This window comes from Leucoraja erinacea, chromosome 3 (assembly GCF_028641065.1).
Source record: "Leucoraja erinacea ecotype New England chromosome 3, Leri_hhj_1, whole genome shotgun sequence".
NCBI lineage: Eukaryota > Metazoa > Chordata > Chondrichthyes > Rajiformes > Rajidae > Leucoraja > Leucoraja erinaceus.
The window spans coordinates 101,351,301-101,366,986 of NC_073379.1; the positions used below are offsets into that span (position 1 = coordinate 101,351,301).

Genomic DNA, 15,686 nt, shown 5'->3' on the forward strand with positions numbered 1-15,686 from the left:
CTGTCTGTCTTGTCACCACTGGCAGGAAACATTTTGAAATTTTGCACATAACTATGAACATATAAAATAAAAAAAATAGCCCACCATTACTTTCTCTGGGGAAATGTCTAATACCCGACTTTCTATATAGAAACAATAATGGCCATTTTACATCTCGCTACTGTGTTTCATTTAAAGTTTAGGACCTGACACAAGAGAGTCATGGGCCTGTCCCACTTAGGCGACTTTTTAGGCGACTGCAGGAGACTATGAAGTCGTCACATGGTTGCCACATGTTCGCGGGTGGTTGCCGGGGAGTTGCCTTCATGGTCTTGAGGAGTTCCCGCATTCTGGGAACTAGTCGCGGCCTCAATGTGGTTGTCGTGAATTTTTCAACATGTTGAAAAATTAACGGCGACTAGAATGAAGCCGCCATGGAGAGTAGCGAGAATTCTTGGGCCATAGGTGGGTAGCCGGGAGGTCCTAGTGGGTTGCCAGGAGGTCGAAGGTTCTCTTAGGTTCTTGTAGGTTGTAGCTGGCAGTAGTTTTCAGAACCAAGGGTAACCAACCGGTAATGTTAAATGTCCGCTGAGCTACACAGCCGTGTATCTCTGGCTTCTTAAAAGTTGTCTCCACTCCTTCTCCCCCCCCCCCCTATTTTATAGGACTTACCGTACACTGTGGTTTAGCCGTCTTTTTACAGCGCCAACCTTCCTGTTCATCGCGGTGTGTGTGTGTTTCACCGTGGCTTTGCACTGTGTAAATTTTTTAGACAGCGCTCCCCCCGTTTGCCCTGTCCCCCGACTGTGTAACGGGCTGGTGAAGGAAGCAATGTGTTTTGTGTGTGTGTGTGTGTTCCAGTCGCCGTTCCAGTTGCCGGTTTTTCAGGCGACTGCCGGCAACTTGACAGTCGCCGGCAGTCCGCAGAAAAATCGCCAAAGTGGGAGAGGCCCATTAGCATTCTTTCAGTGTTGCATTGCTCACCTAAACTAAGCACTCAATCCTAGAGCAGTGTTTAAGAAGGAACTGCAGATGCTGGAAAAATTGAAGGTAGATAGAAATGCTGGAGAAACTTAGCTGGTGAGGCAGCATCTATGGAGCGATGGAATAGGTGACATTTTGGGACGAGACCCTTCTTCAGACTAATGTGGGGGTGGTGGGGATGGGAAGAAGAGACAGAGACAGTGGGCTGTGGGAGAGCTGGGAAGGGGAGGGGAAAGAGGGAGAGAGCAAGGACTACCTGAAATTGGAGAAGTCAATGTTCATACCGCTGGGGTGTAAACTACCCAAGCGAAATATGAGGTGCTGCTCCTCCAATTTACGGTGGGGCTCACTCTGGCCATGGAGGAGGCCCAGGACAGAAAGGTCGGATTCGGAATGGGAGGTGGAGTTGAAGTGCTGAGCCACCGGGAGATCAGGTTGGTTATTGCGAACTGAGCGAGGGGTTGGGCGAAGCGATCGCCAAGCCTACGCTTGGTCTCACCGATGTAGAGCAGCTGACACTAGAGCAGCGGATGCAATAGATGAGGTTGGAGGAGGTGCAGGTGAACCTCTGCCGCACCTGGAAAGATTGCTTGGGTCCTTGAATGGAGTCGAGGGGGGGGGTAAAGTGACAGGTGTAGCATTTCCTGCGGTTGCAAAGGAAAGTATCGGGGGGGGGGGGGGGGGGGGGGGGATGGTTTGGGTGGGAAGGGAAGAATTGATCAGGGAATTAAGTGCCATCTGATTAAAACTTGGGCTAAATCTGCATGTTATCCTCATCCACATTTTCACAGAAATATCCTCCTCCTAATGTAATTCCTGAATCACAGTATGGTATTATCATGGCATCAATAACTTTTCTCATCCCTGTATATCTTTAAAGGTAGAACTGAAGTGTGAAGGATCTTCAATCCATCTCATTATCTTCTCATTACCACATTTAGCATTCACTAAGCAGACAGGGATCCTAGTTTAGCATTTTATCCAAATTATTAACTCTGTGCCACTTCTTCGCTTTTATATTAGATTATGAAATTTAAATCCTAGCCAAGAACTGAACTTACAACCTTTTAGATCAGAGGAAAGAGTAGATCAAACAAAACCAACGCAATTTTTTAACCCATAAACATGCAACATTTTGAGTTACTATTCAAGCAGCTGCTCCTGCATCACAATGGACTGATATTGTTACCCACTGCTGCTTTGAGGAGTGGCTCAGCCACAAGCACAAGGCACCCTTGGGCTGCATTGTAATCTTTTTTTTGTCTTAACTATTAAACATCCACTGATCATTTTACTGTGACAACGTGCTCATCTCCTGGGAAGGCCCTTTGGAATTGACTCTAGCATGTTCACAAGACCTATAGGATGGCTATGTGGTGAGCTTCTCTCTAAGTTTTCAGGGCATGGTAAGTTAAATGAAAATGAAGTTTTATTCACTTTGATGGCAGGGATGGAATGGGGTTAGATTTCTCATTTTTATTCTAAATTTTTGCTCCAAATCCAGCTCAGATAAACAGAATTAAAGGATTATTTTTAAAGGATCTATGTGAAATGTCTTTGGGAAGTCACTGTTTATATGGTAAAGATCCAAAGCTTCAAACGTCTCCTAGTTTAATAGATTCTCAAGTCAAGTGAAGTCACATTTATTGATATAGCACATTTAAAAAACAACTTTCGTTGGCCAAAGTGCTTTACATTTGTTATAAGAATAGTATAAACAAACAAACTACATACATACATACATATACCCTCACTCAGTGGAAGTCAGGAAAGGCTCGGGAGTATAGATAAGATTTTAGTCTTGACTTAAAGGAGTCGATGGAGGGGGCAGTTCTGATGGGAAGGGGGATGCTGTTCCACAGTCTAGGAGCTGCAACCGCAAAGGCGCGGTCGCCCATAAGCTTATGCCTAGACCGTGGGATATTCAGCAGCCCCAAGTCGGCCGATCTGAAGGACCTGGAGGTGGAGTGGTGGGTGAGAAGACTTTTAGTGTTGGAGGGGGCAAGCCCATTGAGGGCTTTGTAGACATAGAGGAGAGTCTTGAAATGTATACGGAACCGCACAGGGAGCCAGTGGAGAGAGGCCAGGATCGGGGTGATGTGGTGCCTTTTTCGGGTGCCCGTCAGGAGTCTCGCTGCGGCGTTTTGGACCAGTTGCAGGTGGGACAGGGAAGATTGGCTGATGCCAGTGTAAAGAGAGTTGCAGTAATCTAGGTGGGAGGAGATAAATGCGTGGATGATCTCTTCGAGGTCATCAAAGTGGAGGAATTGTTTTATTTTAGCTATCGTCCGAAGCTGAAAGAAGCTAGCTTTTACCACGGCAAATTTCAGTGTTGAGTCAAATATCACGCCGAGGTTTTTGACATGAGGTTTGAGCAGTGGGGTAAGGCCTCCAAGGCTGCCTGCTATCATTTGGATTGAGTCCGAGGGGCCGAGAAGGATGACCTCAGAATTACTCTCATTTAGTTGGAGGAAGTTCTGAGCCACCCAAAACTATATCCTCGAGGCAGCGGGGATTGTGAAGTGATTGATGTGAGCAAAGGAAAAATATGCCAAGTTATGCAATTAAGATTCCCATTATTTTTATTCACAAACAAATACTTGATTTAATTTATTCAAACATTTAACAACTTTCATATTAGTGGCATTATAAGTCATTGTCTTTTATTAAAGGTTTTTGTTTGTTAAGAAGAAAATTCCTTAAATATGTAACAAATTAATCACCACCCGAAAAGTTATTAGAAAGGGTAACCATTCCTACACTAGTTCTGACAAATTGTGTGGGCTCTTACAAAGAAACACACATTGACCATTTTACCAACTAAACACATCAACTTAATCCTTCCTCTTCCTATGCGGTTTGATTTATTGTTTATTTACCATAATTTCTGTTGCCTTACAAAATTCAAGTTTTTATTGTCCATCGTATATTTAAAATCTGGCACATTTATCTATCTAAACTCTATTCAAGGTTAAAACGATTATTTAACTGATTGATTTAATCAATGATTAAATGCAACTATAACATACTCCTTAGTTACCTGCATAAACCTTTATAGAATTTGGAGTGATATTTTCGAAATATTGACAAAATTATTCAAGATAAGAATGGAACCTAATACTGAAGTGATTATATTTGGCGTAATGTAAGATGGGAATAAATTGAACACATCTCAAAATTTATTTTTTAACTATGGTTTAATAATAGCAAAAAAAATTAATACTTAAATTTTGGAAAAATACATCAAAACCAACGCTTAAAATGTGGATTTGCAAGTATGTTGGACACCGCTCATCTTGAGGAAATGCGATTCCTCCTAATGGATAAATCAGACCAATTCATAACGAGTTGGTCTCCATTTGTCCTCTTTTTGGACTCATATGGTGCAACATAATTGTAAAAAATAACTGTTTCAGGACTGGACGAGGGGTGGTCAAGATTATAAACAATGATCTCCTTACTTTTTATTTATTTATTTATTTTTTAAAATTTATTTTTATTTTTTTTAATTAATTTTTTTTTTTTTTTAACGTTTTATTCTCTTTTTTCTATTTTCTTTTTCTCAACTTTCTTCACTCATTCGTCTTTTTTCTTTTTCTTCACACACTATATATCTCACGTCCTTTACTATCTAATTTATTTTTCTTATTCTAATCTTTCTTTAATATAACAAAAAAAAAAAAAACGCTGTACATAAAATGTATTATGAAAATATATATTAGGCACTTTGGTGCCATATGATTGTACTTACTTCTAATAAAACAAAATAATTTTTTTAAAAAATGATTATTTCAAATTGCACTAGTTTACATTTTAATGTCACATGCAAATTTCTCTTCTAATCTGCTTGAGAAAACTTTCTGTGATCTTTGGTTTATCTCACAGCTACTGTCGTCCAACGGGCAGCATTGAGCATTGTAGAGGAGGCCAAGGATGAGTTTCCAAATCTGACATCATTGGTGCAATCACAGGTAGAACATACTTTTGTTATTTAAATGTTGATCAATAACTGACAGTAACGTAAAGAATATGTGAACCTATGTGTTCACATGAATTGTGCAAACGTACTTTCTTATGGAGGGTATCCTATACAGTATCTGCAAGGCTATTGGGGATCCAGATATAGCTGTTAGGAATATGGTTGACCATTGAGTTTGACTATATCATGTACAGTTTTCTGTGGTGAGCCTGAACTTTGCTGGTAAGATCAGCCTTGAAGGTGCATATTTGGGGACAGTGGGGGGGGGGGAGCAGATGCTGTGGGCTTTCTGTGTTCTCTGGGTTTGGTGATTCGATACCTTCGGCTGTCTTCAGAGTTGATACAAGCCCTTTTCGTAAAAGCACATTAGCCTTTTCTGCCCTGGGCATAATACTCAATGACTGAAAAATAACTAATAGATAAAACCATTGTGGGGCACGTGGTCTCAATACTAATCGCTGGTGACTGGGGAATTGTTCAGGGCAGGCCAGTAGATATTATCTAGCAAGTCCTTTGTTAACAATCTGCATCGTAGCCCGTTCCTAAATGTTCCACTGCACTCATCTGATCAAGGCAAAATGATACCTAATTTTCTGAAGAAAATCATTACTGTATATCCAAATGTGAAGTTTTGTATGAATCTCACAATCATGCTACATCCAAATTAATTTATAGCTGGAACATGCTTCCAGGGACTCAAGATGCAAGGTTAGGGTAGTAGTAAAGATTTTTAAAAATTAGCCTTCAGAATCAGACAAATGGTCCACTACACCTACCCATCTGTTTGCTTAGCTGAAAATTCAATGTATTTTAAAATTCCCACCCTACAGAGGATATACAGAAAACGAGCTATGCGACATTTCTTTTTATTAGAGTCAGGTATGATCTCTACAGAGGCAGTACTGACCTGAGACATTAATTCATCACCATTCAATCCTATACTGCACAGACTTAATACTCCTTCTATGTCACCATATATTTTACCAATAAAAACAATATGTAAAATGGCAATTTCCACAAGGTCATAAGGTCATAGGAGCAGAATTAGGCCATTTGGCCCATTAAGTCTACTCCGCTATCAATCATGGCTGATCTATATCTCCCTACTAACCACATTTCCTGCCTTTTCCCCATAACCCCTGACACCTGAACTAATCACAGCCTTCAGTGGCAAAGAATTCCACAGATTCACCACCCTCTGACTAAAGAACTTCCTCCTCATCTCCTTCGTAAAAGAAGGTCCTTTAATTCTGAGGCTATGACCTCTGGTCCTAGACTCTCCCACCAGTGGAAACATCCTCTCCACATCCACTCTATCCAAGCCTTTCACTATTCGGTAATTAAAAAAAACAAAAACATTTTGCTTGCCCGCATGTATAGTCTGAACATTAGAATAGCATGGTCAATAGATTTAACATTACGGACACAAAATGCTGGACCCCAACTAAGCAGGTCAGGCCAGGTCAGGCAGACACAGATATTGTGTAGTAACTAAAATTTGCAGTTACCTGTTTCTACCATCTATTAACGATTTAGATGAGGGAATTAAATGTAACATCTCTAAATTTGTGGATGATGCAAAGCTGGGTGGCAGTGTGAGCTGCAAGGAGGATGCTATGAGGCTACAGGGTGAATTGGAAAGGTTGGGTAAGTGGGCAGAAGCATGGCAGATGCAGTATAATGTGGATATATGTAAGGCTATCCACTTTGGTAGCAAGGACAAGAAGGCAGATTATTATCTGAATGGTGTCAGATTATGAGAAGGGGAGGTGCAACGAGACCTGGGTGTGCTTGTACATCACTAACTGAAAGTAAGCATGCAGGTACAGCAGGCAGTGAAGAAAGCCAATGCAAGAGCATTTGAATTTAGGAGCAAGGAGGCCCTACTGCAGTTGTAAAGGACACTGGTGAGACCGCACCCTGAGGTATTGTGTGCAATTTTGGTTTCCTAAATTGAGGGAAGACATTATTGCTACTGAACGAGTGCAGCGTAAATTTACCAGGTTGATTCCCGGAATGGCGGGTCTGAGGTATGATCAAAGAATGGGTCGACTGGGCTTGTATTCGCTGGAATTTAGAAGGATGAGAGGATATCTTATAGAAACACATAAAATTCTTAGAGGATTGAACAGGGTATATACAGGAAAAATGTACCCGGTGTTGGGGGAGTCCAGAACCAGGGTTCAAAGTTTAAAAATAAGGGGTAGGCCATTTAGGACTGAGATGAAGAAAAGCTTTTTTACCCAGAGAGTTGTGAATCTGTGGAATTCTGTGCCACAGAAGGCAATGGAGGCCAATGCAGGTACTGATTTTGGATGATCAGCGATGATCATATTGAATGGCGGTGCTGGCTCAAAGGGCCGAATAGAAACATAGAAAATAGGTGCGGTAGTAGGCCATTCGGCCCTTCGAGCCTGCATCGCCATTCAATATGATCATGGCTGATCATCCAACTCAGTATCCTGTACCTGCCTTCTCTCCATACCCCCTGATCCTTTAGCCACAAGGGCCACATCTAACTCCCTCTTAAATATAGCCAATGAACTGGCCTCAACTACCTTCTGTGGCAGAGAATTCCAGTGATTCACCACTCTCTGTGTGAAAAATGTTTTTCTCATCTCAAATGGCCTACTCCTGCACCTATTTCCTATGTTTTTATGTGTAGATTAAACACTACTATAATGCTTATCATTCTTGCCATTTTTTAAAAATGTAATGAACACCTCAATAATAATAATAATAATATATTTTATTGTCATTGCACATATGTGCAACGAGATTTGGTATGCAGCTCCCATCTGATGTCATAACTAAAATTTAGATGCCCAGAGAAACATGATTTATAAAAAAAAGAACAGTAAAACAGTAAAAACACTATAAAGTGCAAATAGGTCTGTGCCGGGTCGATATGCCGGGGGGTGGGGGGCACTCAGCAGGGCTGGTTCAGAGCAGCTATAGCTCTGGGGCTGAAGCTGTTCCTGAGGTCTGGAGGTGCGGGCGTAGAAGGCCTTGTAACGTCTGCCAGAAGGTAGAAGTTCGAATAGACTATTACAAGGGTGTGAGGAGTTTTTGTGAATGCTGACGGCCTTCCTGAGGCACCGTGTGTGGTAGATGCCCTCCAAGGCTGGTAGCTGTGTCCCAATTATCTTCTGCGCTCTGTGGACGGCACGCTGAAGAGCTCTCCTCTTCGCCTCCGTGCAGCTGAGATACCACACAGAGATGCCAAATGTTAGTATGCTCTCTGTGGTGCAGCGGTAGAAGGTTGTCAGCAGCTGTTAGAGCAGACCAGTCTTTTTCAATGTTCTCAGAAAGAACGGTCGTTGCTGTGCCTTCCTGACCAGCGCAGCAATGTTGGTGGACCATGTGAGGTCCTCTGAGATGTGTGTGCCCAGAAACCTAAAGCTGGACACTCTCTCCACACTGTCCCCGTAGATGGAGATTGAGGCGTATTCCCCGTTATGTGTCCTCCTGAAGTTGATAATCAGCTCCTTGGTCTTGGAGGTGTTTAGGGACAAGTTGTTACGTGCGCGCCAGTCCGCCAGGTTCTGCACCTCCGCTCTGTATTTTGTTTCATCACCGTTGGTGATCAGCCCGATCACCGTTGTGTCGTTTGCAAACTTAACAATGGTGTTGGTGCTGAATGCAGGAACACAGTCGTGAGTGAAGAGGGAGTAGAGCATGGGGTTTAGTACACAGCCCTGTGGTGTGCCGGTGCTCATGGTGATAGTGGAGGACAGGTGCGGGCCCAGTCTCTCTGCCTGCGGTCGCTCCGTCAGGAAATTCAGGATCCAGTCGCATATCGGCGAGTTGAGGCCTAGCTGGCGGAGTTTGATGGTGAGCTTGGTGGGGATGACCGTGTTGAAGGCAGAGCTATAGTTTATGAGCTACTTTAATTCTCTCACAATTTTAATAAGATCATACTTGCAAGTTATTCGTATGAGGAATATTGAAATACCCAATATTACCGGTGAAGCCATTTATCATCCACAAAAATGTTTGAGCCTTCATTTTTCAATCTGTGGCCAAATGTATTGACCTTGAACCTGACTTATCTTAAGATCAGGCCCTGTTAGATAATAACCATATAACCATATAACAATTACAGCACGGAAAACAAGGCCACCTCCCTTCAAGTCAGTACCAAACACTTTTTTTCCCCTAGTCCCATCTAATATAACCATATAACAATTACAGCATATAATGTAGCCTTGTCTACATGAACCAGATTAGGGCGTATTGTAAACTAATCCATTCTAATAGTTCGAACGGTGAGAATTTTAATGGAACATAAAATCATGTTAAGAATACTCTTGTGTACAGTATTTCTCTGCCAACTGTCGTTACAAGGGATCCAAGGATAGTTATCTCAAAAACTAGACACAACTGGTTCACAGCTATTTTTCAGTGCTTGAACGGTGATGAATCGCCCATGGAAATATGGCATTTGTGTTTGATGGATAGATTTAAAATTTGTTCTTGATTTTAGAAATAATGCATAAGATTCACTTTACATCAGCTGAGATGTTCTGATTTTATGAATATGCCACAGTGCTCAGGGCTGATGGAGTAGAATAGATTGGAGATCGAGATGTACTCAAGAAAGCAGTTTTCCATTAATTAATACAAACACAAGAAATTCTCTAACATAGAAACATAGAGAGAAACATGGAAAATAGGTGCAGGAGTAGGCCATTTGGCCCTTCGAGCCTGCACCACCATTCAATATGATCATGGCTGACCATCCAACTCAGTATCCTGTACCTGCCTTCTCTCCATACCCACTGACCCCTTTAGCCACAAGGGCCAGATTTAACTCCCTCTTAAATATAGCCAATGAACTGGCCTCAACTACCTTCTGTGGCAGAGAGTTCAAGAGATTCACCACTCTCTGTTGATTATTGTCAGAGGGTCTAAGCTGAGTATACCTATGGGATAGTTACTGAATTAAAATCTCAATATTTATAGTTAAATTATGTTTGGAAAAAGCTTTGTATTGTATTATGTTTATGCAGTGCAGAAAATTGATTTGAACTTTTGCAACTTATACTTGTATTGTGTTGTTTGGAAAGTTTATGCTTTCAGAAACTTTTCTAAAATAAAATGGCATTTAAAGATTAAAGGTTTCTTTGAACTGTGTAGTCACAGCAATATATCGGAGTGTTCACAAAGTATTGCATATATTTACACAGTAGTGCAAACATCACTGTAAATATTCACATCCATTGCTGTCCTGAAAGAAATCAGGCTTGAATGCCTGCAGTAATCTGCTGACGTGGTTAGTACAGTGACAGATTTTTATGCACAAATGCACTGTCTGATCTTATTTCATCACAGAAAAGAGAACCAGTATTAAAAAGATCAAGAAACGTAATGTCTAAAGTCATGAGAATGCACAATGATGAGGAGCTTGCTAATGGAATGACCAATATCTTCAAATTCAGCAGATCAACACCTCAACTTCTACGGACCCAACAACTTCCGAAAATGGTGAACCTGCACCTCAGCTTCCATCAGCCGATGATAGCCCAAGCACAAGTCGAAACATGCCTTCCAGTAAGAAATTTGCATTCTTGTAGACTTTTTTGGTAGGCAGATTGCTTTTTGAGGGGGTGCACCTGAAAGTGAAGGAAAGGTTATTTTTAAAGGGTCCAATTAACAGATTTTAAGGAGCAAGGAAAGAGGTTAAAAGGCAAGATCATAAAGGTAGCAATTGCAGGATTACTCCAGTGTTAAGTGCCGACAAGGATATGAGAGAAAGCTGGAGAGATAATGCAGTGTAGGATTTTTCCAGCATTGGGACCATATCTGGGGAAAGCGAGATCTGCCCACATCAGATTGGTTTTGCCGCAGCGGAAATGGGATCAATATCCTAGCAGGTGAGTTTGCCAGCACTGTTAAACCAGCAAAGGTGAATGGACACCTTTGAAAGGATTCAGGAAAGAGAAAAACAAAGCAAGAAGTTTTGCACAAAGCACAAATTACACAAAGCACAATATTGGGTTCTGCAGGGAATGGTGCTGGAATCCCAAATGTTCACAATCTTAATAAATGATTTAGATGAAGGGATCAAGCACAATATATTCAAGTTTGCTTATTGTTGCTTAACACTTTGGGCTCTGACAAAGATAGGGGCTTCAATGTGATACAGACAGATGGATATTTATGTAGAAAATAGAAATAGAAAATAGATGCCCCTACAGCATCAGCAGTTCCTTCCTACACAGAAAGGGGTGGGAATGGGTATATGTGACTGGTAGTCAGATCTCATTGAGGCTGGTGGAAATGTGGGAGAATGCCGAGTTAGATATGGAGGCTGGTGTAGAATTGGACTCTAGTTTGGCCAATGAGGTATAAGATACAGTAGTGCTGGTTAGAAGTAGCAATTTGGTACGATCTGGATATAATTTACTTAAGTAAATATAATGTCAACATTCCATGCACAGGATTTACCGTCCAGATTTCTATTTGTCATCAGATAAACTTACATTCTATATGCATCATAACAATCATTCTAAGGGGCTTGCAAAGATTAGAAACATTTGGAAGGGTATGGAGGAATTAGAAGAATGAACTCCTATATTGTCCTTGAGTAATGGTGAGAATTTAAAGCTTAAATTGTATTCATTTATGCAAATAGTTAAAAATAAGTATCTGTTTCAACTCAATTAATATATATGTGTGATTTATATGTTGGAATGTTTATTTCAGCAATGATCCAGAGCAGGATGTTGGAAGAATGCATCTTGTGCACATTGACATGTCTTCATTTACAAGATGAACCTTTATGGTGAAAAGGTTTTAATTTTAAGGAATTAATATTTATTGCTCTTCCATTTTTTTTGAAAAGATGGGACACAAGCATCTGCCGAATGTAAACTACTTACCTGCAAGGACGGTCATAACTAACTTAGTTTATGCAATCATAATTTGCATGGTAGGTAAGAATTATACTATTTCATTTACAACATATTCTCCCTTTGTATTAATATGATCCATTGAATAAGTATTTTTTCTCAACTCCACACAGGCAACTTACAGCAAAATGGCAATGGGATTTTTGAAGGAATTTGCCTCAGTTTCACCGACTCAACAGAGGAAAGATGGCAGCACCAGCAAGCAATATGAGTTTTCAAAGCATCACATGACAAAAAAATGAATTTCCATGGGAAACAAGCAATTTAGTTCTTAGGTATTAAACAACATTATGATCAGGATGAAGATCAGAAAGCAACACAATGTGCACACTGGACCTGTTTAAAATTGCTTTTCTGTACTAACTAAAAGGACTACAGATAACCAAAAGCAACCACGACAAAAGTTTCAAGTGTAACATAGTTTGCAGGGCTGCATTTTAAGATCTAATTGTTTCCCTTTTCCTTACTGGCAATGAAAGAAGTAAACATGGCTGAGACAATATTTTATACCAGTTTTTTGTTTAAAAGAACACCCAAAAAGTCTTTATCCATTCAACGTGCACATACCAGACTATCTTTTCAATGAAACCAGTATCCATTGCACTAACATTTCTCAGATTGATAGCAAAAGTAACATTTTGCCATTGTGATCAATGTGGGACTGAGTTAATCATAAGGCAAAGCTCCCATACTCAATCCATAACCTGCGCTGAATTAGCTGGTCATGGAGGACAATAGTCATCATTAATGGACATCAGTTCCCAAGCGGAGAAGGAGGAGTAAGATTAGTCAGGCTTTATTTATCTGGTAGTAATTCTTGCTGACAGTTTCTAACAGTCGAAGTCAGAAGTAATATCCAGCTTTGATAAATCTCTACTTTTGGACATCTAATAACTTTATAAAAAATAAATTTACTAAATGACAATAATTTAATAGTTAATTGCACTGCTTGCAAAACATTAAAAAAATGTCGCAAAAATCGGTGTCAACAAAACTGCACACAATGACAGATGTTTACAGCTTTCAAGCTTGCTCGGGTGTAATTAACATAATTAGAGACCTTAATTATCTTGTATAGAAACATAGACATAGAAAATAGGTGCAGGAGTAGGCCATTCGGCCCTTCGAGCCTGCACCGCCATTCAATATGATCATCCAACTCAGTATCCTGAACCTGCCTTCTCTCCATACCCCCTGATCCCTTTTGCCACAAGGGCCACATCTAGCTCCCTCTTAAATATAGCCAATGAACTGGCCACAACTATCTTCTGTGGCAGAGAATGCCACAGATTCACCACTCTCTGTGTGAAAAATGTTTTTCTCATCTCAGTCCTAAAAGACTTCCCCCTTATCCTTAAACTGTGACCCCTTGTACCGGACATCCCCAACATCGGGAACAATCTTCCTGCATCTAGCCTGTCCAACCCCTTAAGAATTTTGTAAGTTTCTATAAGATCCCCCCTCAATCTTCTAAATTCTAGCGAGTACAAGCCGAGTCTATCCAGTCTTTCTTCATATGAAAATCCTGCCATCCCAGGAATCAGTCTGGTGAACATTCTCTGTACTCCCTCTATGGCAAGAATGTCTTTAGTAGTAAAGTATCTGATGTGCTAAGTTTAGTTTTTTGCTTTCTCTTGCATGCAGTGTGTCTCTGCCTGTCTTAACCTTTTTCAGAAATAAATTGGTGTTCTGAAAAGAAGCAAATCGAGACCTTTGCGAGATGCAGACGTTATCACATAGAAATTAAATAATTTGCTTTCCTTGAATTATTAGAAAAGAGTGAGAGAACAAAATAATCTAATTTTCCTTGAAATTATTACCCACGAGGCCCAGACGTGTTTCATTCATTGCTCTAGGTCCATTTGATCAACAATTTTGATTTTCTAAATTTAAATATGTAAATTTCCAGCCAGTTGACTTGCTCTGCTGTAAAATTATGATGTTGACTTTATGTACTTAATTTGCATGACATTTCCTCCACACTGGGGTTTTCTGGATAAATTACTATGCTTTTATTGGGAGCAGTTGCTGTATTTTCAATCAAAAGTGTTATTTCCTTCACTTCTAAAATAAACTATTTTCTGGGCAGATTAACAATGTCAAATGCCATTCTGTCAGCCCATTCAGCTCAATTTCCAATTCAGTAGCAGGCACATTGTTAGTGGACTTGCTTACTTTGTAAATTGGTCTTTTTTTGGATGTCATTAACGGCCTGTCCCACTTACGCAACTTTTTCAGCGACTGCCGGCACCCGTCATAGGTCGTTGCAGATCGGCGAAAATTTTCAACATGTTGAAAATCCAGCGGCAACCAGAAAGACCCTACGACTCTTTGGGTGACTGAGGAGACTACTCACGACCATGTAGGCGACACCCTGGTGACATGTCACGGGGTGAAGCCTGTATGGTCATGAGTAGTTGCCTTGTTCTGGTCGCCACTGGATTTTCGACATGTTGAAAATTTTCGGCGACCTGTAACGACCTATGACGGGTGCCGGCAGTCGGCGAAAAAGTCGCGTAAGTGGGACAGGCCCTTAACTATTTCTACCCTGGTAGAGAAGAATCCAAGTTCCTGTAGTACCTAATTATTACCACTGAGTGGTGCTGAAATTAACTTGACTGCAAAACCCAGTGTTCAGCGTTACTCTAGTGCCTTCTGTTGTTGGGATTTGGCAGAAACAGAAGGAAAGATTTTGACAAAATACAGTACTATTTTTAAATTTGTTGTAGCAGGGGGAGAAATGACATCTGCCTTGCTTTCGGCTTTTCTGTTGCAAAATTGTTTTGTACGTCAGGTTGCTGAAAGTATGAGCCAATAATTTTGCAGTGTGGATAATCAAGCATCAGCAACTGAATGAACAAGTGGGAATATGCATATCTGCTTTAATCTGATGGAAGACTAAAATCACCAGGTTCCTAGACAGGGCAGTAAATCTGAAGCTGAATAGGGAATACAATCTCAAATCAGATACAGAAGGGGGAAAATATGGATTAGGAGAAAGATGAAGAAAGATGAAGGGAAAAGGCAGAAAATGAAAAATTATACCAATAATTGAGAAATTGGACCATATAAATATAATTGTTGTTTCAGTTTCTGTTACTAAGTGATTACAATTATCATAGCATTAAAGAAATGGATAAAATGGGCAAAATGTTACTGTGATTAAAATGATCATTGTATTAAAGAAATGGATGAAATGGGCAAAATGTAGAGATTTCATAACATTTTTCATAACATTACAATTCCCAGGCATCATTTAATCCATTTCAGTTGTGAGTTTATGTTAATTTAATAAGATCAACGGCAAAGCAGTACATCTTGTACAGTAACAAGTATGTGTTCAATCTTGCACCCCCTCTTCATCATATGTTGCTCTACTATTTGCAGATACATTATGGTAATGGCCAACTTTTCCATCATTATTTTGACAAGTTATGATGCAATGCATTTGGTATTGAAATGCCATTTTTGAACTAACAAATAAAAATCAGTTGAAAAGTTGTATGTACTATAATGGAGAGAAGATGAATGCTGGAGACTGACAAAAAGAGTGAGCAATTATTATTAAAGCTTTATTTCAGACACAGGTCCATATACACTCATATGCTACCTTAAGCCTCTGCATACTCTTTTTCTTATACTTAGACCACAATTGAGCAGTATATAACGGTGTGATGTAGGTTCTGAACAGGGAACACTTCACATGGTCAGAGCACATATAAAACTTCCTTATAAGCATGTTGGCTTGAAGATAAATTTTACAGCGCTGTCGGTAGAGGTCTTTGTCATCCTTCCAGTCATCAGATATGACATGACCTAAGTATTTAATT

General features: G+C 40.3%; 1 protein-coding gene across 2 annotated transcripts; it reads left to right on the forward strand.

The window, feature by feature from the left end:
• The first annotated feature begins 2,200 nt into the window (after positions 1-2,200).
• Positions 2,201-13,886, forward strand: LOC129695887 (spermatogenesis-associated protein 9-like). 2 transcript variants are annotated; one of them, XR_008723242.1, is made up of 5 exons: positions 2,201-2,369; positions 4,849-4,934; positions 10,384-10,495; positions 11,790-11,876; positions 11,970-13,886. XR_008723242.1 is itself a non-coding variant. In XM_055633320.1 (5 exons), exons 1-5 carry the CDS (start codon positions 2,309-2,311, stop codon positions 12,096-12,098), a joined length of 582 nt encoding a protein of 193 aa, XP_055489295.1. In that variant the 5' UTR covers positions 2,201-2,308; the 3' UTR covers positions 12,099-13,885. The 2 variants fall into 2 exon arrangements, 1 of the variants encoding a protein (XP_055489295.1); XM_055633320.1 differs by having other exon boundaries at positions 10,277-10,495; positions 11,970-13,885.
• The last annotated feature ends 1,800 nt before the right edge of the window (positions 13,887-15,686 follow it).